Source organism: Hibiscus syriacus, unplaced genomic scaffold (assembly GCF_006381635.1).
Source record: "Hibiscus syriacus cultivar Baekdansim isolate YM2019G1 unplaced genomic scaffold, ASM638163v2 tig00000764_pilon, whole genome shotgun sequence".
Classification (NCBI taxonomy): Eukaryota; Viridiplantae; Streptophyta; class Magnoliopsida; order Malvales; family Malvaceae; genus Hibiscus; species Hibiscus syriacus.
In genome coordinates this window covers 344,430-370,182 of record NW_024061820.1, presented here as the reverse complement: position 1 = coordinate 370,182, position 25,753 = coordinate 344,430, and the positions used below count along the sequence as shown (strand labels likewise).

The window sequence follows — 25,753 nt, the reverse complement described above, 5'->3', positions numbered from 1 at the left end:
TGATTTTTGGCACATGCCAACTATTTTTTTTTATAGAAGCGAGCTAAATATTTTAAATAATGGCTAGTAGTTTAGTCGAATGACTCACATTCGCATTTTCGCACTTAAGAAAAAACAAGACAAAAGGTGCATGGATCTTAATTTATATGCCTCTTCGTTATTGTTTAACATATATATACTGTAATTTTTTGTTAAATTATTATTTTTTGTAAAATATACATTAACAGTTGTTTAATAAATAATTATACGTGAAAGGGTAATTGATTTTTAGTTTTGTGGTTGAAATTTTAATAGTTATTTTTAATTATTTTTTTTGAATATTTATTTATTTTAAACCAAATTAATACCTAATAAAGTAAAGATAACGAAGCCAGAGGTTTATTCGTTTAACGTAGGGTATGGTTAAAATAGGAAAAGTGAATAACATACAGGGAAGTACAAGGAGGTAAACATGGGAAGTAAGTTTATGGAAATGATGGGCGCGTGTTAAAAGTTAAAACCCTGGAATCACGGAATAAGAACCAAGCACGAGGTTTCCTTAAAGGGGACCACCGTATATGATATAAAGGCCGTCTTTAAGTCCCCGTACGATTCACTGCGTTTGATGGACGCGTGGTTCCAGAGACTGGGCTTTCTCACTTTGCTCCCTTCATATCTTATCCTATCATTATTACTGTCAGGAACTTCATGCTTTCCATGGTTGCCGTTTGCTTCTTTCATTCGTCCCAAACCACTCTCACTATCACACTTGGGGATAAAAATCAATATGAATATTTGGAGTTGTTTTTTTAAAATAACTTTTAATAGATAAAATATTATTTTTAAAAATATAAAAATATTTATGATATGAACGAGGATAAATGAATCATTTTATTTAAAAATATTCTTGAAAAAAATAAGAGTTCGTTTGATTCTAAAAAATATATTTTATTTTTATTTTTAAAAAATAGTTTTTATTTTTAATTTTTAAAAAATTTGAAAACATGTTTGGTTAATATAAATAAATATTTAAATTCAAAAATAAATTAGTAAAAATATATTTTGTATCAATTTTTAAAAAATAGAAATGAATAAATAATTATTAAAAAAATTAAATTAGACTATAATTATTAAAATATTCATTACATTAATTTAACATGCGAGTTATGTAAAAATAAAACAATAAAGTTGATAAGAAATTTCATAACACAAAATTTATTGTAGTGTATAATAAGAATATAATGTTATTTGTATATTGGACATCAAATAAATTTTAAAATTACACAAAAATATTGTTATAAGCAAGAGCACACAAAAGTATTAATAAAATCAAAGTATATTTAAAAGTAATTGAGGCCCTCAAACTTTTGTAAAAAAATAATTAGTGTAGCCTCTGAAATTTTTTGCACTTAAAAAAAATCTAACCCTTTGAAGAATAAAATTAAAAACGTTGATTGTCAAGGTACTTACACGATAGTTCATAAACTTACATGACAATCTACAATATTGATGTCGCAGTTTAGATATTGTTGTGGCAGTACACGATAGACAATGATGTAATAGATAGACTTAATTGATTTTTTGGCTAAGTTTGATGGCGTAGTTGATTTTTTTAGAAAGTTTGAAGATTTTTTTAAATTAAAAAAATAAAATATAAACAATTATTAAGATATTCAATACATTAAATATAAAAATACTACAAAATTAAATTATTAAAAAATTTAATTTAAGGACTATATTGAGTGTAAAAAATGTTCAGGGATCATATTGTTTTTTACAAAAGTTTGAGGGTTTAAGATACTATTAAATCAAAAAATATATTGTTAGAATAATTTGAACTCATGTAAGTTAAATTAAAAATCTATATCTCATGTTTCCTATTCTTCAAATTTCCAAAATAATTTTAATAAAAATATTGAAAACATTTTTTTTATATTTTCATATTTTCACTGATTTTTGTTTTTATTTTCTAAAAATCATTTTTCAATTTTACAACCAAATATATTTTCTTCAACGTTGTTTATTTTCTAAGAATATAAAAATGAAAACAAATATATATTTTCTAAAACAAAACAACCCTTAAATACCTATTTTGATTTGTAATTAGAACATTTAATATAGTTTTCTTTTAAATATTACTTTAATAAGTACGATTAGGTAAAAATCTCTCTTGATTCAATGTCAACCGTTGATGTGTTTGCTTTCCAATTAATGTACTTTTTCATCATAAATAGTACATCTAACCTCAACAGTCTGTAGTGCATATAGTTAAAAGATTTTAATTGAGACATCTTTATCTTTTAAGAGGTTCAATATTCATTAGGATCAAAATCCTCACCCTCCTCCTTAATTAGAGATTATTAAAATACCCACAAATTGTTAAGAGAATCCAAAAAAGATAGTCTCTCTATTTTACTACTAACAAAAGACAACCGTCGATATAATAAATCATTTAAAACACCAGCCATGTTGAACCCCAGCCATGTTGACTAAAATGGACGGTGATAGTTAAAGTAGGATCAACAATGCACGTGGCAAGTGAGAATTGGTTGGAGAATGGATAAAGAGGATAGGTTCCCGCATTGACTTAGGAATCAGGATCAATGGTGACGGGCAACGGGGTATAGCCGGTGGATCAGTCACCATCGTGGTGGTGTGTCGGGTCAAGGAAAAGGATTGGTTATAAAACTTCGAATTTCTAAAATTGGAAAATTAATTTAACAAAGGATTTTAAGGTAAGCCGACTACCTTAATGGGAAGGTTGTCAAAGGCACTAATAGTGTGACATTGTGGCCAACAAAAACATTATCTCCCGTTTGCCTTCCCCACCACATATACCTTTTTTTTCCTTTTATGGACATTATTTATTTGTTCTTTTAACTGTCACGTGTAGGTTAGTTCTCTCTATCATCTTTCCAGTGCTAATTTAATATTTTGTAACATATTATTTAATATAAGAATAAGTACATAAATTATACCTTTTTATTTAAGTGCATAAATTATTTTTTGATTGATTCAAATATTTAACGTTAAAATTATTATCATTTTAAGTATTATGATCATAACGGCTATTAAAAAATATCTTTAAGTAAAATGTATCATATTTTAATAATTTTAAAGATTTTATTTTTTAAATAATTAAAATAAATTATTATATTTTAAAAAATAATTTTTGAAAAAGAAAAATTCTATCACTCCTCCTTCTCCTCCTCTCATCCTCTCTCCCTTCCCACCTTCCTCCCTCTCAGTCTCACCCACTAATCTCTTGTCTCCCTTTATCCAATATTAACATTTGGTAACGGCGGTTGAAATGATTTCAAAGGCTAGCTTGTCAGGGATTGTGTCGTTGGTGGAGGTTCGATCATAAAAAGGTTCGATCGATGACAACGATGATGGCTGACGTGGTATAAAGATTGAAATAAAGGTTTTCAAAGTTTTTGGAGTTTTTTCCCCAAAATTTTTGAGTTTTTTTAAAATATATTTTTTAAGTTTTTTTAATAAAATTTTCTAAATTACTAACACGTGATACATGTCATTTAACAAACATTTTCAACATTATTACGGTCATAACACTTTAAATGATAACGCTAGATACTTTGATTGATCAAAAAATAATTTAAGCATCTAAATAAAAAAATGTATAGTTTAGATATTTATTTTTATATTAAACTTATATATTTTATGAATTTGATCCATGAATTTGAATTAATGATATGGTATTTTAAGATTATAATATTATTGTTAAAAAATTATTACAAAATGAAAATATTAGTAATAATTGAAAAAATAAACTGATCGAAAAAATAAGGCACACGTTAATCAAGGACAACGTATGGCTTTAGAGGGAAGTATATGCATATTTATTATTGTGGGAAAGCTGCTAATTTAGTTTATGTGTCAAAGGGAGAAAAAAATATGTATAGTCGATTATAAAAAGAAAGAGTATTGAAACTTTATACTCACACTTTTGAATTTCTATATCCACTATTGACATTAATTGCACTGTTGAATAATATATAACCCTTGAATTTAATAATATATTTGATAACTTATTATTTTAATATATTATTTTTATAAAATATTATTTAATACATTAAATAATATTTTCAATTTTAAATTAAAACAAAAAAATCTTGATATGTTTTACTCATTTATTTATTGAAGAATTATATGATACCTAAATTATATAATTTTAATTTGCACTAATATATATTTTAATATCACATGTCCTATTTAATATTTAGAGTTTAAAATTTTTGACGTTACTATTTAAAATGTAGGTCAATAGATTATGATTTCTATATTTGTTAAAATATATAATTAGGGGTTCAGTTTTTAAATTTTAATTTTAAAAAATAATAGACATATTATATTAAATAAATTTTATTGCCGGTTATATATTAATTAAAAAAAGTTGACTTTTTTATAAAAGAAATTCAGTCTATTATACTTTAAAATATTACTAGATGGCTTGGCGTGGAATGTTGGCAGGAATGCGGGAAGTTTTGGATTGAATGATTTCTCGGTTTAAAGGTAAATCATTTCTTGTGTTTATATTTAAGATAGTTTGGTGTGCATACGTATAATGTATATGGGAGGAAAGAAATTATAGGTAGTTTAGGGACATTAGTAGAAATATTGAGAGTATGATGAATTATATTAAAGGAATTGTTAGGGTGAAGGCGCTTAGGATGGTCATTAAGAATAATGATGTTAACATGAACTTTTGTATATCTTGGGGGATTAATACCTTTAGAGAGGTTGTTTTCGTTCTTCTTTGACTGTATTGATTGTGGCAGTGAATTTTGTACTGGTTCTTGGATAATAATATGAAAAAATTTTCAAAAAAATATATATTACTAGATGGGTTTAACTAACCTAAATATGTGAGATGGGTTTAACTGAAATGACTGGACTGCCCCTTCATAAATGACAACAACTTGTCATGGTTTTTCACCTATATTTGATCTTTTTGTCCCCTAAAAGATTTGTTCGATCGGTCGAATATAAGATTTTTTTTCTGCACATTTTTACTTTTTTTAAAGGTTAAAAGATGAATTGATTATTTTGACTGTGAAAATTTGTGTTCAAAACTGCGACATGTCCCATAAAATATCTGATGTAGCGTGATTAACTTGTTCTAGAATGCAAAAAAAGAAAAACCCCATCGTTAACCTACTCCTATCTTCAAACCTCGTTTATGCTTTAATGGAGTCTCAACCCCAGAGATTATGAAATAAAGTAAAGCTCTTGGGTGCAGGTTTTTACATGCGTTATTTTCACTCATGTGTCATGCCCGATATTTGTCTTTGAAAACATTCTCAATCATTTTACTTTGCTCCTCAATCAAACTCTAATCAATTAATTTGAGTTAATGAATAAAAACATGTATGGTAATTTAAAAAATCTATAACGCGTATTTTTAACTTTTACAAATGATATATTATAATTTCACTAGATTTTGTACTTTATGAATTTTAAATACATACCGTTAAAATCATATGTTATTCTAGAAATCGTTTCTTTTGAGTATCAAACAAATCATTGAAGATTAATTTATAAAATATTTTCTCATGAACAAAAACGTCGGTTATAGATGTTACATTTTATTTGAGAAATTGGGAATTTGGTTGCAATTAAACTAATCGCGAGACCTTTAATTACCCAATAGACACTTTATTAGAAAACATATATACAATCTGCTACGTCCAACCAAATGCATTTAACTTTGTATTTTACAATAACTAACCCCCAAGTCGTATCTTCCCGAAAAATCAAGCCCTCTCTCTTTATTTTTCCATTTCACATATATGATCTTCATTCTATTTTTGGGGTGGAAAAAAAAATTCAATCATCGGTGTACTGAATAACAGTCTATATTTTTCATTTTTAGTATTGGTGCTTGGGATGTAAGAGTAGTTATAATATTTCATTTTTTATAAACAAAGAGGTTGGAAAGCTTTGCTAAAGGCAGTCCTTTATCTGTACAATACGATGTTCTTTTCTTTTAATAAAAACAGTGGGCTAAAAGCATTAAAATACTGGAGTTTTGTATATGTTAATTCATGAATTGGTTATGAAAAATACTCAAACCGCATGAGTCACGATTTTATACATGGTTTTACAAATCATGAGTTTTTTCTCATGGGACCCAAAAGGAAAAAAAGAAGAAAGCTCACGTGAATAAAACATTTCAATTTTTAAAGACATGTCATATCCTCATTTGAAGAATCACGAGGCAAAGGCCCACATTATATACTTTGAAACCCTAAAATCAAGTCCACCCAAACATAATTAGCAGTAAAAAGGAAAAGGAGAATTCAAATAAATTACAAATTAACGTGATAATTTTAATATATTGAGATTATGATTAAATTAATAAAAAAATTCATATTGGTTAAGAGTGAAAGCAAAAAATGCCATTGGAAACATGTGTCTACCTCAATAACAAAGGAAAAAGCACATACGGTCTAGACTTAATTTTTTTTTCAATATTTTGTAGATGGGATGTCGTTCCCTATGAACAAAATTTCCAACTTCCTAGACTTCGATAGCATTTCTCAAAAAGTGGTTTTCACGGTCAAAGATTTCAACTATTTATTGTTTATCAAAACATGAAGACGAAGTTTGTTGTTTCCGCCTGTTAAAAAGTAATAATGATCCTTCAATAAAATAAACATTAATATTTTATGTGAATTGTTTTTAAAAAATTATAAATAAAAAAAAGAAGGAAATTCATTAATATCAAGAGAAAAAGAATATAAGACTTTATATGAACAATCTAATCTAACTCTAATCTTTAGTATCTATTTATAAGATAGATATGTGATTACAAATGAAACTATATAAAGTAAAAAGCTATTTTAATAAAATTTTATATTTTTAATCAAATTATATTTATTACTTTCTCAAATTTATATATTAAATAATATATATCATTTTGAATTCGAATTAAACTTTAAAATTACTTTTTCATATTTGTCTAAGGAGCTATAACTTTACTGGAAACAACAACAACAAAACTCTATTTCCATATGCAATGGGATAAGGGGGAGGTAGGGTAGTAGGCTGCCCCCAACGCCAAGTTGAGAGCAGCTTCCGTGTAAGACCTCCGGCAGTCAGAAAATTAAAAATAAAGATAAAATATAATGCATGTATAAATAAATAAATAAATAAATACATAGTTGAACAATAATTATATGCAGTCTTCATATGCGCGTCTGTAAGGGTAAGTAATCCCTACAAATAAATCTCTACTTAAAAATCTCTGCATATAGACAGAAACGTAACTCCTGAGTAAATTTAGAAAGAGAAAACATTAAGAGAATGATGCACAGAAGTCAGCGATAGCAAGCTACAAGAAGGCATAAAGTCAAATGAGTTAAAACGTAAACTAAGGCAACACTACTCTGCTACCTTAGTTCTAAGCCTTCATAATTTCCAATGACATAAACGTATAAAAAGTAAAAGTAATTGAAAATTACTACAAAGGCATTAAAAGGAGACAGAGATGCTACACCCTATGTCTGTGACCCACACTACTCGGCTACCCTGGTCTTAAGTCACCATACTTTCCTATCAGAGGTTATGTCCTCGGTAAGTGCTAAATCCTTCAAATCAGATATCAAGCAGTCTACCCACTTCCTCCTTGGTCGTCCTCTCCTTCTGGCACTGTCGACTGTAATCGACTCTACCCTCCTAACCGCATCCGACGGTTGTCGCCTAAGGACATGCCCAAACCACCGTAGTCTTCCCTCCCTCAATTTTTCGGATACATGCACCATCCCCAAGGACATCCTAATTGTAGAGTTTGGTGTCATATCCCACAGAATCCTACCGCATGCCCATCGAAGCATTCTCATTTCTACGGCCTCCATCCTCATTATGTGACCCTTCTTGATTGCCCAACATTATGATCCATATAGCAACGCTGGTCTTATTTTCATTCTATAAAATTTTCCCTTAAGTTTTACATGCACCTTCTTTTCACATAAAACTCTAGTAGCAACCCTCCACTTTAGCCATCCCACCTTTATACGGTGTGTAACGTCATCATCTACACCCCCATATTTATATATCATAGACCCTAGGTACTTGAAATAATCTTTTGAGGGGAGAACGTATCCGTCGATGCATACTTCTACATCTTCATCATTTTGGTTCCCACTGAAGTTTGAACATAAATACTCTGTCTTTTCAATATTGATCCGTAGACCTTTTTCTTCCAAAGCAGTCTTCTAGGTAGCCAGTTTGCTATTCAGCTCAGTTTTTGTTTCAGCAACTAGGACAATGTCGTCAGCGAAAATCATATACCATGGAACACCGTCTGGTGTCGCACAATAGATGTCGTCCATAATCAAGGCGAAGATGTAAGGGCTAAGAGCCAACCCCTGGTGGAGTCTGATTTCCACCGAGAATGCATCGGTGTCGCCAACTGTAGTCTTGACGTAAGTAGTAGATCTACAGTACATATCATAAATCGCCCGGATATAAGCAGTTGGGATCCGTCTCATTTCCAAGGTCTTCCAGATCGTAACGCGGGGAACATTATCATACGCATTCTCATGGTCAATGAACGCCATGTGAAAATCTCTATTTTTTCCCTATATTTCTCCATAAGCCGTCGAAGTAGATGAATCGTCTCCGTAGTAGACCTGTCTGGCATAAAGCCAAATTGGTTTTCCAAAACCCTGGTAACCTGTCTCAACCTAGCCTCTATCGCCATTTCCCATAGCTTCATGGTATGACTGAGTAGTTTAATACCTTTGTAGTTACCACAACGTTAGGAATCTCCTTTATTCTTATAGATTGGTATCACCGTAGACTCTCTCCACTCCTCTGGTATCTTGATAGTCTCTAATATAATCTTAAAGATGTAGGTCAACCACTTAACTCCCTATTCTCTTAGGACCAACTACACAGTGATAGGAATTTGGTCTGGACCGACAGCTTTGTCCCTCCCCATATTTCTAAGAGTTATTTTGACTTCTTCAATCCCAATCCTACTTGTAGAGCAGTCATTGGCCGTAGTATAATGGTCGGCTGACCCATCAATGATACTATCTCTACAGGGAGAGGCACCGTCATTAAATAAGCCAAAGAAGTAATTACCCCAAACTCTCTTAATATCATGATCTTTCACTAAAAGAGCACTATTGTTGTCCTTAATAGACCTAATGTTACCTATATCATTTTTCATATTCTCCCTGGATTTTGCAAGCCTGAAGATGTCGTTTTGTCCTTCCTTGGTGTCTAATCTCTTGTACATTTCCTCGTATGCCTTATCCTTGCCTCCTTGTATCTTTGTTTAGCTCTTGATCTTTCTTCGTCGTCATTACATTGTAAAAACTCCTTGAAGGAAGTTTGCTTTGTCTTCACCTTAGTTTGTACTTTGTTTTTCCACCACCACGATTCTTTATGCTCCTTGGCCTTCCCTGTCAACAACCCAAGAGTGTTTTTGCCCACCTCTCTGATGGAATTTACCATATTTTTCCATAACATATCTACATTATTAAAGGATCCTAGATTTACCTAGTTTAGCCCTCCTATCTGCATTATTAAAGGATCATAGATTTACCTAGTTTAGCCCTCCTATGAGTGCTCCGCCCGTGGCGTACGCGGAACACCAAAACCAACAATATGTGTTGTGATGCACATGTCTCTTCAGGGAACACCTTACAGTCAATGCAAGCCCATCGATCCCGATTTCAAACCAGGATGTAGTCAATTTGGGTATAATGTCCCCCGCTATGGAATATAATCAAGTTCACATCTCTCTTGTTAAAGAAGGAGTTAGTAACCACCATATCATGTGCAATAGCAAATTCAAGCAACGTACATCCCTCCTCGTTCCTACTTCCAAAACCGAAACCCCATGAACACCGTCATACCCGTCGATTGCACTACCTATATGGCCTTTGAAGTCTCCCCCTATGAAAACTCTTTGGTCCTCCGGAATGCTCCTAAGTACATCATCTAACGAATCCTAGAAGCAACGTTTTCCCCCTCCCCTAGGCCGACTTATGGGGCATACACTGAAAGGACATTCACTACTTTCGCTTCTATAATAACTTTAATCATCATGATCCTATCACGGTATCTACAAACTTCAACTACATTTTCTTTGAGTCTAGAGGATACCAAGATACCCACCCCATTTCTAGCTTTATCTAAGCCTGAATGCCACAACTTGTACCCGTTACGCTCTCTGGTGTGAGCCCCTTTTCACCTAGTCTCTTGAATACATGCAAAATCTATTTTTCTATTACTTAGTACGTCATTAAGCTCCAACAACCTTGCATTTAATGTGCTTACATTCAACTTACAAACTCTAAGTCTAGTCTCCTTGACACCACTCTGTCGAGCCCGCCCCCTATACACTCTATTAAAATATTTTTTTGATTTAAGATTTGTGTTCCATTTTATAAATTAAGAATAGGATATTTATTTTTTTAATTAAAATATTAAATTATTTATATAAAAAACTATTGTTAGTTGTGAGCGGAGGTATAAATGCCATTCATGAGTTAAAACAAAGAAGCGTAACTATCAATTAAAAAGAGTAAAAAAAAAAACTAACCACGTGTTTTTTATGCTGGGGGTGGGGAAGGACGGCGGGGATACAAACGAAAATAGGCAATATTAGAGAGGGTACAACCGGAAAAAAAACGAAACAACCACAATAGTTCAAGTAGGGTAGCACGGGCAGAAAGTGATTGACAGCTGGCCAACTGCTGGCAGCCATCGACGTGTACGGTTCCTGTCCTCTCATTCACAATAAAATTTATAATATAATAATAATACTTTATAAAGTGTGTTGTTTTATGTTCTCCCAAATTTGTTATATATATATATATATATATATATATTGGACAATAAATAACGATGCTTTTTAAGCAAATAATAATTTCCTTTCATCTTAATTATAGGTCGGAAAAGTGCAAAAGATGCCCCAAAATGGGGATTGGATTATCCATTAACGTAGGATTAGCTGACCCGATATGAATACGAGCAAAATCTAGCCGTTAGATAATAAATACCAGACCGGTAGGTCGTAGAGGCAATACTTGACTGGAATATCAAATGTGTAATCGCGTGGTCCCTAAACCAGAGAAAATCGACACCTGGCAGTCAGTAGCGTACTAGTATGGACACGACATAATGGCTTATAGTGGGGCAACATTATTTGAATGCACCATTAATGTCTTTATATTTACACGAGGAACACGAAGACGAAAGAAAATATTTCGCCGCCGTCAGAACCATTGAAATGCCTTCAGATATTCATTTTTGGGGCAATACTAAATTAACTGGATCTGAAATTAATTTTTTCTCACAAACAGTGGCTAAAAAAAGGATCACAAACATTACAAGTCGATCAGGCAAGTAAAAATAACTAATTTAATCTTTATATATAGTTCTATTTAAATATATTTACATATTAATTTTATTACTTAAATTAAACAAGTACTAAATTTAACTACTTCACCGTATTAAAATACCACTCCAAAACATTTTTTTATTAATTTGATGTAAATATAAGGTAATATTTATTTAAAAATAATTCTCAACATTGAACGTTCATACTCCTAATATCTATGATGTTCGAACGTAGATTCTTAAAGAATAACAATAATTCTTTTATCATAAAGACGACTTGTTTCGTGTCACTTCAAAACAATTACTAGTATAAAAATGGCTGTTTTTTAAAATTAAAATATAGTTTTAATTTTCACGAATATAAAAAGCAAAGTTGTTGACTTGTAATTTTTATATTTATATTAAATAAGGGTTAAGGATAAATAATTGGAAAACTCTGAATTGTTTGTTTTCCTAAAAATGTAGGATCAATGTTTATTGAGACTGTTTCCATTTGTATTTCATATATAAATAAAAGGATTATTATTATTAATCATTGTTTTGTATTCTAATGTGATCTCAAAATAATATATATTTCATTTTAAATGATAAAAATTATGTATCATTTAGAGATAATATTATCTGAGTACAAATTAATTAAATAAAATATATTCTTCATCATCAAAAACACTTACTAGATTCAAATAGATTATTATTAAATATATTAACAATATAAGTATTTTGCCATAAAATTATAATAATAATAATAAATATTTTATTTTTTAAATTATTAAAAAACAATAATTAAAATCCTAGTCGACTTGTAAAAAATATGTTTGCCATCAATACACTAAATAATGTCCATATTAGGACTTCAAAATCACATGTACCTGTTTAATTTTTAACAATATAAGGGAAACTGGTAACCGGAGAATCCGGTGTCCGAGAAAGAGAAAATGTTATATATTCCGCTGCAGCTTGATAAAAATGTAGTCTGTAATGTTTCTTTCATACGTACCATCGCCTTCTCTCTCTGTTTTTTGTTGTGGATTCAGTTAGTCGGCGATCATCTCTTTCTGTTATAAACTGATCGCCGAGTAATTCAATAATGCCAGCATCATTCTGAACTTCCTTTGCTTCCTTACTGCGCTGTTTTCCCTTCTTTCATCTCTTCTTAGTCCTCCGTCACAGGGAAGAGATCCGAAGTTTGTTTGTTTTGATATATTTTTTTAATATTCGAAACTCCTTTTTTCCGGAAGCTCCGAGTTAGCGTTGTGATCGAGTCGGTTACTGCCGTAGGTTTTGATTATTTTCAGACAAAAAAAAACGCTGACTGATGATTTGTTTTTGAAGATCAGAGTTAATTATTTCTTTATTTTATTGTAAAATTTTGCGACCCAAAGCTCAATTCGACAAGAAGTTGAGACGAAATGCTAGATCTTAATCTCAATGTCGCGTCGACTGATTCGACTCAAGAATCTGACTCTGTGATTCTCTTTACTGATAAGCTCAACGAATGTCCTGGAAACCAAATGGACGAATCCGAAACCTCTAATTCGTCAATCATAAACGATGATACTGAGTCGTGCTCCACACGCGCCAAGGGAGACGCGTTCACTCTAAACTTCGACATACTCAAAGTCGGGAGTGGAGGAAGCGAGTACGAAAACGACGGCGCACCGGTGGTGGTTGCTAAGGAACTTTTTCCGGTGAAGGGAGATGGAGCTGATTTCCGAAGGCTCGAAGGGCAAAGCTCGGGAAACGGTAGTAACTATAATTGGATCGATCTATCGTTCGAGGGAAAAGAAGTTGATCACCCGCAGGCGATACAACAAAATCAACAACCGTCACAGACGACGGTGAAGAAAAGCCGTAGAGGACCTCGCTCTCGAAGTTCACAATATCGAGGAGTTACTTTCTACAGAAGAACGGGAAGATGGGAATCTCATATCTGGTAATTTTCCATTCCTTTCGAACTTCTAATTTTAAGAGAATTTTCTGATTGGCTACTACGTGTAACTGAATTTTGACTTGGTTTGTTGAGTAGTTTTAACTGAATTTTCTTTTGGAAATTTTGCTCAGTTTTATTTATTTATTTTCAGGGATTGCGGGAAACAAGTATATTTGGGTATGGATATAATTAGTTAATTTTGCTTTGATTTTGTTGATAACTTTATTATCAAGTTTTTTTCTCTCTTCATAACGGAATGTTTTGATCAAACTTTCCCTTTTTCGGTTGGATTTTAATTTTTCTAGGTGGATTTGACACTGCTCATGCTGCAGCTAGGTATATTACTGGAAAATAATCTGTTAATCTAGTTTTTGAACTTAGGTTTATCCTAGTTTTCTAAAATCTGGGTATGTTCGATTCAGAGCCTATGATCGAGCGGCTATTAAATTCCGAGGGGTTGATGCTGATATCAATTTCAGCCTTAGTGATTATGAGGACGATTTGAAACAGGTTGGGATTTGATTACTTCTGTAGAAAAAAATTGATTAATAAAACTCACTATAAAAGCTAAATGGTTTGAACTGTGAATGATAGTTAAGTTGTGGCCTTCTTTCTTTTGTTGATGCACAGACGAAGAATTTGACAAAGGAAGAATTTGTGCACATACTTAGGCGGCAGAGTACTGGCTTTTCGAGGGGAAGCTCAAAATATCGAGGAGTGACGCTGCACAAATGTGGCCGGTGGGAAGCTCGGATGGGGCAATTCCTTGGCAAAAAGTGAGGAAAGTTGTTTTTGGAATTTTCAATTTTGTATAAAACATACTATGGTTTAGTAGTGAAGTATCCAATAATTACTTTTTTTTGTGTGGAATTAATTCATGGTTTGTTTTTCGGTTCTCTTTGAATGGAAAAACAAGTCCAAGATGCCTAAATTGAAAGAGGAAAAACAATTGGGGTAGTGTTTTATAGTGGGGATTACGATGCTTGCTTGCAGGTATATTTATCTTGGGCTATTCAACAGTGAAGTAGAAGCTGCAAGGTCTTTATGATCATGAATTACACTCTACCTGATACTTTATTATCCTCAATTCTCAACTTCAATTGGATTCCATTCAACATATACGTTTTGATGTTTTCTGGAAATCAGGGCCTATGACAAAGCAGCTATCAAATGTAATGGAAGGGAAGCAGTCACCAACTTTGAGCCGAGTTCATATGAAGGGGATATGATCTTTAATACAAGTAAGGAAGGTATCATTTTTTACTGGTTGCTTCTAATTTTGTGACTACAATGTTTCAAATAATCTTCTTAATCAAAGGTTATTTGCTTGATAAGAACTTTGTTTTTTGCTGGTGCTCTGTTAACTTGTGTTTAAATGCTGTTTTTATGCAGGCGATACTCACCACCTTGATCTGAACCTGGGGATATCTCCACCTGTTGGGAACGAGTCCATAGAAAATGAGGGGCATCCCCATTTTTGTTCTGGCTCTTTTGACATAAATGGCAGGAAGATTTTGAGGGTAACTTTTAATTGAACTAATTTAATTTTCTTGTATGTTTTATTTTTACAACATTGAGAGTATTGTTGTTCAATTCAACCTACCAGTAAATAATGATGTCTGTTGCAAGCTTTGGGATGAAATGGTGTTTGCTAGCTCTAGGAAACATACACTGCCAGTTTTTGGATGACGGTCGAGTAACTTTACCTCACCCTGTTGTAGATAGATGGTGTGATCATTATTATTCTCCATGATTTACTTTTACAGGCGGCAAACACTACTGCGGCGACAGTGGGTCCAGCTCACAAAGGGTTAGCGGGGACTTCAGATCAGCCAATTTTCTGGAATAGTGTATATCCTGCGTACATTCATAGTGAGGTAAAAAACTTCATTGCACTACATCTGGGTTGAAGTTTAAACCTTTGTTCACTCCATCATTTGGACTTTTGCTTGAAAACAGCAAATATCCTCATCCCAATCAATTCGTTATACTTCCTAAACCAACACTGTATTGTTCAATTTCATAGATCCTGCCTAAATTTATTAGTGTAGTTAATGCTTTGTTTCAAACCATGGTATCCAACATGTGTAAGTTTGAAGGGCTTTTAGTCATTGATTGGAATGTTAATTATGTGTGCAAGTAGTTTTAGGGACTGTATGATCTCATGTTTTTGGTGAGCGAGTTGTTAGTGGCATTGTTTTTTATTCTTATTGCCTCTTCAACGAAATCTTAGATTGATCCATGTATCACCCGAAGTCTTGATTTTTGTGTGCAGGAAAGAGCGACGGTGACAAGAGTTGAAACTGGTCCTCCGCAAGGCCTCCCCAACTGGGCTTGGCAAATGCAAAGTCAAGTCAGTGCTACACCAATGCCACTGTTCTCAACTGCAGCATCATCAGGATTCTCATACTTGGCTACCTCTCCTTCTGCTGCCATTCTTCCTTCAGAACCTCTCAATCAACTGGCCCGGAATCTCTGTTTTACCTCGGCGACCACCACCAACACCCCTCAAATCCATTTTCAGATGAAGCCACCACAGGCACCACCATAAGCCTCATCTCTCAAACATTTGCAGCATAAACGTGCATAGATGATAGGATTCAAGTACTGTTTCATTACACTGTCAGACTCAATGGTTCCCAACATGTTTTGATGAACTAAAAAAGGTATACTCTGTTGGAGATAAATATCAATATACTGCTAATTGGATTCGTATTTGTGTAGCATTAAGGTCTAATTAACATTGTTTACCGATTTTGTCAGCTTCTTCCATATTTAGAAACTTATAATTCTATTTTGAAATCTGATTCTTTAGGCAAAGAAGCTTAAACAGAAAAAGTCTCTCTTTTAGGTTTATAAAATTTGCTTCCTAATTTTTTTTTAAAAAGGAGAAAAGTTCCTACATAGCAAGCAACAAACACTTCCCGTTCTCTTATATTCTACCCTCTTTTTAGGATTATTACATAAAAAAAAAGGGATTTAAAAAAAAAAGCAACGAATTGAATTTGGTTTGTTTTTTTAAGTTAAAATTACATGATACAATCGTAATTACGAACATTATATGATCGAATAAACTAAAATTACATTTATAAAACATAATCAAATTCATAATTAAAATATACCTTATTAATATAATAAGATTTAAATATGAATAAAATCTAAATAATTCACTTATAGTGGGGTCAAATCTAAATAGTGATTATTTAAAATGATTAGGGGAAAGATATTTTGAGCATTATTGGACGTACGCCCCAAATTATAATGGCGTTGGTGATATTCCTCGTAACATTTAGCAAACTTGTGCTAAAAAAAAAGTACAGCTCCGAAAGAAAAAAGTGATTTGTAAGTACAGAGGCAACCCACCAATTGTTGGAAAGGTTGTTGCCTTTGCTTTCTCCGTTGTCTCTTAAAGTTGGATTAAAAGCGCTATTGGGACATTTCTTTTTCACAATTTTTTTAAATTTTAATACACTTAGGACAGGAGTTTGGGAAAAGACTAGGCCACAACTATTCAAAAATTCATCAAGTAAATAATTATTTATGATTATAATTGGTGTATTTTATCATACTAAATATAATTAAAGCATCTAATAAATCTTATTAAATTATTTATACATATATTTTATCAATTAAACATGTATTAACTAAAATTTATTGTAATCATATTAGAAGAATGTTGTTACCAAGATTAAAACAAGCTAACGTTAACATTCAGATGTTTAATGATTAGTTTTATAATTATTGGTGGGCTAAAAAAAAAGGTGAGGCTTGAGACGTATACATTATGGAAGAATGGAATGGTTAGAGAAGAGCCACGTATACTTTGTTTTATAAAAATATTTCCCAAATACATTACATCAATCATCCTTTTTTTGTTTTGTCAAATCTCCCCTTTTTCAATTCCCACTTGCTGCTTTACCAAAATGAAAACCAATTATTTATTTATTTTATCTTTATGGATTATATAAATATAAAGCATCCATGCTCTTTCTCGACCGTGCAAGTGCAAAATAATTAATAATACGATGGAATTAATAACGTATTTAAGATTGGATGTTCAGTCAAATACCAAATGTTTTTAATATTAGAACTGTGCGTCTTTATTTTCACTTTAATGATCTGTTGCTTCTATCAAATTTGTTTTTCATTTTTAAGTTTTTAGTTGGGATATTTTGAGGGTTTAAAATTTTCAACTAATTATATTTATATTGAATTAAATCCAGAGTTTATATGTGTCTTTTTAACCTAACCTTTGTTTATATATATATATATATATACATATTCTTTTCTTTTATGTGTACAATGAATTTTAAAGGACTTTTACATTTATTTGTGATTTAAAAAAAAATCATGGATGTTAGTGATAATGGTGTTTAAAAAATAAAGTGGAATTAAACTACATATTTAAAAATACTTAAATGGAGTTTACTCATTTGGGTTGAAGATAAAGCAAGTTATTAAATTATACCAATTGAAGAAAGTCATTAAAATTGATGGTGAAACCCATACTTATTAAGCAAATAAATTGAATGTAAATATTGATATACAATTCAAGCACTAAATAGTTAAGAAATATTCCAAGATAGAAAAATTGCTTCCTCAGACTGCAGCCCCACCAATGGGCAACTTTACTTTGAAGACATCGGCTATGAAATTCTGGACAAGAAGATATGTACAACACTGATTTATTGTTTTTCGTCTGTAACCTGTACCACGGGGGATGATGAATGTAAAATGTAGATAAGATTGTTTGAAAATAATGTGTCCGATACTATAGCCAAGTGAATAGTTGTACCACACTGAGTGAGATACACTTGAATTATTGGTGTCGTGAGACATCTAGGACACGGCTGTAAACACACAAATCTTATATTTGTATTTTTCTCTATATAATACATTAAATTATGATTACATATGAAAATATACAAATAAAAATTTTTTTTTTTGTAAAAAAAAGCGTAAATATTAGTTTTGATAGCAATAAAATGATTATTTAATTTAATTTAGTGGTTAAACATTGAAAAATTCTTATGGTATCAAAGTGTCCTTGATTCAAATCACACCATCCAATTTTCTCTCATTTTATTAAGAAAATAAAATATCGATAGTTGATGAAGACATTGAAGAGAGCAAAACATCATAGACAGCGGGTGATTAAAATATAAAAGGGTGCAGCGGAGGAAACTTTTTAGTAAAGAGAAAAGACAACGAAAATAACTTTTTTTGATTTATAAATTTATTTATTGTGATTTATACCACAATAATAAATGCAAAGGCTTCACTTGTAGTAGTAGTTACGTGTCTTCATGTATTATATAGAACAGACTCTGAACTTTTTTAAAGTAGCCCAGGTAACTTTTGGGCTTATTCAATTCTTTTACTCACCTAGCGCTCTCGTACAAATCTCGACTCAAAACCCACTTGAGTTATGAAGATCACTCAAAAATTTATCAATCCTCATTTGCTCAATGGCCCACCATCCTCTCAGCTATGAGTTAAGATTACCGAATTGGAGGTATGGGTGGCTCTGAGGATATAGAATTTATGGATCCAGCTATCTTGGCAGTAGGAAAGGGCAGACATTGAGCCCGTCAATTATCTATTTCTGCGGTACAATCAAATTAAATACATATACGTATACTATATATTGTAGCAGAAGCTCGCTTCACCTGCAACGGTTAAGAAAAACTCCAAATCAATTAACACACAATCACATGTAGCCCATCATAGCATTCACTTGCAGACACAATAGAAATTACGAAAAAGCATTAATAATAATTAACTTGTAATATTTCTTCAATACCTGCGAGACACAAGCTCTATTGGCTGACCTGAGTTACCGGTGGTTTGATCCCTTCATGAGGCTGCCCAAGAAGACACAGCAAGCATGCAAGATCACCTCAATGGGGCATGGAAGCATCCTGCACTTTGAATCTTCATAGCTGAAATAACTTGTTTAATCCCAGATTCTCATTTCAGAGGAGCTCTGCAACACCAAGACCGTTTCCACCTTGGACCTCATTATATCAATCCAAATGACCAATTGGAGAGACAACTGTGCAAACAGGGAAACATTGTTCACGTATGATTGATCCAATCGCCTAGAAGTAATTGCAGCATGACAAGCAACGCTATCTCCAACATCATATCTGACTGTTTGATTTGGAGAGGGATCTCTGCATCAATAGTTGAAATCTGGCCTCATTTTCATAGGGATCCAACTGTGGTGGAAAATTTGATCTCGTGTCTAACCCTTAACTGTTAAGCCCTCCCGGATGTCTGCCCTTTCCTACTGCCAAGATAGCTGGATCCATAAATTCTATATCCTCAGAGCCACCCATACCTCCACTTGCTGAAGGAGCCTGATAAGAATTTCTTAACAGGGAAGAAGAGTCCACCAAACGATTTCCTGAACATAAAAACAACCATCATTACTTTGCTAAAAAAACCAAAACTCCAAAGACAATGGGGTCAAAAGATAGAAAAGAAAACTTACCACATGTGGTGTCAAAGGCATGGTCAATTTTCCCACGAGAAAAAAAGCCTGGAGGTGGTGCCCTGCTGCTCGGAACAGAGAAACCAGGAGGGGCTGAAATTTGAGATCTTGAAACTGCTCAGAAACATTGAACAAACTCTCAGTAGAACAAAATCAAAGTAAAGCTTCACCAAAAAGCTAATAAAACAAGACAACAAATAAGCAAGGCGGTCCCGTACCCAGAAGCCAAATTAGAACAAATTTCAGGCAGAGATGGATTATCAGAATCCCTATTGTATTATTAATCATTACTATAACTAGCAGGAGCAGAGTAAATTCCAATTCTTACCAGGAAACTTGTAAGAAGAAAAAACTGAATGGCCGCTGATATAATTGTCTGGTTCCTCATAGTGATTAGAAGATAAACCATTTGAAATTCCAAACTTATTAAGATACATATCCCCACTATCTTCTGCAAAATTCTGGCTAGATGGGAGATTCTGTGGCATCTGCCTGAAAAGACTAAACGAGGACTAAACATCAAATGGATGATATTTGGAATCCTCCTGTCTTGCAAATGAAAATCTAGACTGATCGTGATTTGGTGCTTTCCAGGAAGTAGATAGTTTGAGATTGCCGGGCTGCCTGTAAGTGTCACCCAACAATTTAGCCAAGTTATGAGGTGAAGCTAGGTACTCATTCCAAGTATCAAAATCTAGAGACAATATGTTTGATATTATGCTGCTCTCCCCTGTTTGTATAGCATCATTGCTCTCAACATTACCAAGGAATCTTCCAAACTCCTTCCCCATCCCTTCATTTGGAAGCATAAATGAACCTTCTGTGTTACTATCAGAACCAATACTACTGCTTATGTACACATTAGGGTATCCATTAGATAAAGTAGAAGCACTAGATCCATGAAGGCGTAAACTGTCACTAACTTTATTGTCTACAAATAATGGATCTGAATTCAAATCAACTGCACCATGCGGAAACAAATGGGACCTAGATTGATTTGATAAAGAGAGTGAAATAGGTGAATTTGGAACATAACTTCGACGGCAAAAGACTTCTGGATCTTTATGTCTCTGATTATCAAATGACAATATGTCTTCCTCTACTTCAGAACTCATATTTGTTACCGCTGGAGTTTGTCTCTCAGTTCTCCAATCAGACTGCTCTTTAGAAATACGCAATCCATTGCGAGACATCACAGTTCTCCCAATGGCTGTTGTGCCTAAAGGATTTTGACAGTTGTCGGCATAGAATTCTTGTAAGCCTTGACTACGAGGAGAGCTGCTCAATCCATGATCAGAAGCTGAACTGCTTGGTCCAAGTACATCAGGTTGTACACTTAAGACCTTCCTATCTACTGTCAACTTTGACATGTCAGAGCACAAGCTCTGTACCTTCCCATCAGTAGATAAAGTATTCCCTGGTTTTTGACTAATGGAAATAAGTGACTGCTCAGCATGGTCAAAGGTGGAGCTTGTAAAAGTTGATGGCATATTAGAGTTCTGTTCATTATAATAGGATACTGGTGGTGAAGAGATCAGGCTGTGCAATGATTTAGAAGATGAAACTCCACCGGGTGAAGTAGGTTTCTCTAGTGCAGTTCGACTATCTAAGCCAGCATTCTGTTTTGAAGACTTCAACAAATCAGGTTTATCCTTCATTTGCATATCGTGAATATCCTCATATGACCTCTTTGTAACATCGCCATGCATCGTGCAATCCTGATTTGTGTTTGTTGCTGCAGAAGAAAATGGTAATGTGCTTCTAATCATATCAGATTTCTGCTTAGAAGGTCCATTTGAACATGCTAAACCAATCGGTTGTGGCTGGTTTAAAGCAAGCATTCCCCTGGCAGAACATTTCAGAATCTTAGCAACATAAATAAACATAACAAAAGAAAACAAAATTGAATGACATACCAGGAAGCTCCAGCAGGAAGAGCGACAGTTCTTCCAGTGCTTCCATTTGGGGGAGAACCTTTAGGTACACACACCGTCTTATTCTGTGCAACACAAAATCGAAAAGAGTCAGGAACAAGAGGTAAGGACATGCATACATGGTCCTTTAACTTCATTATATCTCAATCAATCCACCCCATTGTTAAAAAAATTCTTTCATGACCAATAATATAAAAACAAACTATTAAGAAGTATGGAGGTCTGCTTGCAGGTAAAGCACTTCATCATTTCCCAACTTTTTATGTAATAATTTAACTTTTTCTGTTTTTCTTTGGAAGGTGAAAAGAAACGAACTTACATTTGGAGCATTTTTGGCAATGGGTTTCACTGCAGACGCAGAACTGGTGGGGGTGGGGCAATAATCATCCAGGGGAGGTGGTAACATATTCCCAGCGCGTAATTGCATATTGTTTGTTGCACCAGTTATTTGTTGAACCCTACTCCTTTAAACAATCAAGTGAGGCTACTAATTAAGAGAAGGCATTACTCAAAATTCAAGAACTTGGGGTTAAACTGTATTTGGTTTAGAACTTGTAATTAAAGTTGGCTTTCCAATTCTATCATCTTTCTGTCCAAGTAAAGTTCAGCAAAAATGCCATGTGAACAAATAATGTATCTCTTTGCCACAGGCTACTGTAACAGCAATATCGATACATTGTACAACATGAATACATGCATTCATTTGAACTAGAAAGCAACCAAAAGTAGGATACCTTTGTCTCAGCAAAAGTTAAACTTGGCAAAGACAAGATTAAGAAGGCAAAAAAGATAAAAATAAATGAAAATGACAACTATAATTAGAGTGGCAAAATCAAAATGAGTATACCTTGTATAAGCTGATATAATCTCATCTTTTGTGAAACTCTCCTCTTGAGAGCCAATCTCATGCAAATATAGACAATCAGGATTACTGCAAGGCTGAAACTCCCCCAAAAAACTTCAATTTACATTTCATGTACTATTTTCTAAACCTAACAGCATTAAATAAATAAATTTCTTCTACTTAAAAAGCAAATAAACCAAAAATCTCTTCACATACCAAATTTCTCAGCCATGCATGACAATGTTTTGTTGTACCAAAGCATGCCCTGAAATCAGTATTTCAATTTTCAAGCATTAGAGACAATAAACCTGGACCAAGTATGCATCCAACCATAACAAAAGAAAACATTCCGTAGCAGTGTCATACAGTCATACTTTAATGGTCTATCCTCCAAGACAAATCCATGTATAGATTGGATACAACGAATTGCTTCCTCTTCTTTTGGGTAAGTAATATATCTGCCAACAGGGTCAACAAATGTAAGACAAAAAAGAATATACTAATTAACAGCGAACTACAAAGAAGCAGGAAGATAAAATCTTCAAAATAATATGATATTTCCTTTTCAAAGATCTGCAACTACAAAACAAAAATGCTTCTATTGAAGATCCAATTTACAAACATCTTAATATTTGGAAGCTATAAAACCAAATAAATGAGATTCATGCACTTACACTACATGTATTGTTTGGAAATTGCTGGATGACACCAGCTGCAGTCTGAGACATTGATACTTTCAAACTTTACCATATTGACCAAAATATTCTCGCTGCTGGAGAACCTGCAAAAACAGATGTGCGTTTAGGTCATGAGACAAGTATAAGAATTAGCTAGTAAAATACATGTATATGAAGAATGAAAAGGGAGAGTACATCTTCATCTGCCAGATTAAGCGGCAATCCAACTACATAAACAAGATTCCTTTGGACAACACGCACACTGCTCAGTTGCCTCCTTCCTTCAGATGATTTATTCTTTCCCTTTGTTGGCTTGCTTTTTCTCTCCAAATTAATTTCAGCAACCATCCTGATCGGGAAAAAAATACATGAGATAATAGCAGCTATATTTCCCAAGATCTTCAAAGAGAACAAGATCTAGGTGAGCTTGATAACCGCTCACAATTAGAAGCCATCCCTACAATCTTGTCTTTGTCATAAGCAGAACGGCAAGCTGGACATTTCCCTTCTGTCTCATCCTTCTCAGCCATATCCATTATGTGATGCCAACACCAAACACAGACCTGCCACGGAGACCAATAAAAAAACAATGACACATCAATTCTCATCACGTTCCACTCTCTCAACTTTAGTATCATTTTAAAACAATTGTATGACTTGAATTGCCAAATAAATTTAAGATAATAATAGAGTAAATTTTTTCGGACCTCGTAGCCACATTTGCAAGGCTTAAGCTGCTGATCAGTCAAATCCATCTCCTCAGCGCAAAGGGGACAGGTCTTTTCTCCCTCGCTACTCATGATTGTCTGAATACCCAAAACAAATAATGGAGTAATAATAATGAGCACTAATTATAGTCATCAAGCAGCATCACTGAAAACTCAATTGGATTACTAAAAAATATTCACAATTTCGCTTAATCATTAAACTAAAATAGACAAACCATAAAAATACAAATCTAATTTAAAAATCAATCCAAATATTCTTCACTTAGGTGTATAACAAATCAACCTATAACTCCGTATTCCCTAATAACCCCGAAATTTGTCCAAGAAGTAGAAACACCAAATTAAACCCCCCTGACGCTCAGCAAATCAACTACAAAAGCTACCTTACCAAGTCTCCAAAGAAAAAAAGTAACAACCGAATTCCTACATGCAATACAATAAATCAAGAAAAAAAATAAGAAGACATCCCGATGACTCGATACTCCTTAATTAATTTTGGAGAAAATACATCAGGAGTCTTAAAAATTAAAACAGAAAAGATCGAAGATCATATATAGAAATTTAGGGCTCCGGATTGCTTAAGTTAAAAAACTTACAGCTGGGTGAAGATCGACAAGGGAACGAGTCTGTGAAGATGAGATAGTGCGATAAAAAAAAACAAAAGAATACCACAACACCAGGAGAATCACCGCAATGAAATAATATAGCGAGGAAGAGGTATTTTTTTCTGGTATTTTTTTCCTGTTAAACGTCGATGTCATTTAAATATTGTTAGCTTTCTAATTTTGCCCTTGAATTTTCGTTTTTATTACGGGATTTTGCCATTACCATTTTCCGGTTTTGTCGACGTCTTTTTTAATCACTCAAGTTTTGTTTATAGAGGATACTTGTCATGGGTTTTGGTCGCCAATCATGATTTTCCCGTTGTGCGCCTATCAACTGCTCACATCAATCAATGAGCTATCCATTTCAAATGTTTGGTTTGAATCCACGGTCCCAGCTGTAATTTGCATCTGTTTGTTGCCCCAGTGGACACACTTTTTATGGTATGTACGAGAAAAACCTAATTTGTAGATTTATTAGATTTTGAATACACCCATGGTGAATGGATCTGAAATATTATATACAAAACTATTTAATACATTTTTATAAATATAATAAATATACAATTATTTATAATATTACTCAATAATAAACTTAATATAATAACAATATATTTAGCCGCTTCACATTAATGTTTTTAGATTAGACAATACAACCGTCCAAATAAAATTAATAAGGTAATGCATATCAGTTGAGTATTTTTAAATAAATAAACTTATTTGTTAAAATTATAAAAGTTATGTTATTAGTGTATTAGATATGATTTTACAATTAAATTCATTTTAGTATGATTATTTGATTCTTAAATAAATTCATGTTAGAACATATACTATATTATAATCATTTTAGATTAATGAAAAATGATTATTTGATTCTCAAATAGTGATTATTTTTGATTATATCATTACCCAATAAAATTCATAAGATTATGTTATGAACAAATCTTGCCTTTTGAAGGAATGGCTGCTGAGTTATTGAATTTTTTCACGAATCTTATTGGCTCCAGCGATCCTATGGTTAAGGGTTGCTCTACTGAGATTTTGAAGGATTTATTGGGGTATTCTCTGCCTGAGGGAGCAGATTCTGTTCTTACCAAGGAGGTGAGTGATCTGGAGATTAAGGAGGAATTATTCAGACAGGGGAAGGATAAAAACCCTGGTCCAGATGGTTTTACATCTGGTTT

General features: G+C 33.0%; 1 protein-coding gene, 1 long non-coding RNA gene and 1 pseudogene across 7 annotated transcripts; 2 read left to right on the top strand and 1 right to left on the bottom strand.

The window, feature by feature from the left end:
- Positions 1-1,352: 1,352 nt before the first annotated feature.
- On the top strand, positions 1,353-24,220 carry LOC120215379. Its single transcript, XR_005524938.1, has 3 exons — positions 1,353-1,365; positions 2,938-2,942; positions 24,072-24,220. It is a non-coding gene; the product is annotated as an uncharacterized LOC120215379 (long non-coding RNA).
- Positions 12,309-15,919, top strand: LOC120215313 (ethylene-responsive transcription factor RAP2-7-like). 6 transcript variants are annotated; one of them, XM_039213041.1, is made up of 10 exons: positions 12,309-13,291; positions 13,440-13,465; positions 13,594-13,624; positions 13,711-13,798; positions 13,919-14,064; positions 14,282-14,326; positions 14,435-14,529; positions 14,681-14,808; positions 15,055-15,165; positions 15,561-15,919. In XM_039213041.1, exons 1-10 carry the CDS (start codon positions 12,768-12,770, stop codon positions 15,837-15,839), a joined length of 1,473 nt encoding a protein of 490 aa, XP_039068972.1. In that variant the 5' UTR covers positions 12,309-12,767; the 3' UTR covers positions 15,840-15,919. The 6 variants fall into 6 exon arrangements, with proteins under 6 accessions (XP_039068972.1, XP_039068964.1, XP_039068960.1 ...); XM_039213033.1 differs by having other exon boundaries at positions 12,310-13,291; positions 14,435-14,538; positions 15,564-15,919; XM_039213029.1 differs by having other exon boundaries at positions 12,310-13,291; positions 14,435-14,538.
- On the bottom strand, positions 18,889-24,680 carry LOC120215303 (annotated as a pseudogene).
- Positions 24,681-25,753: the final 1,073 nt, after the last annotated feature.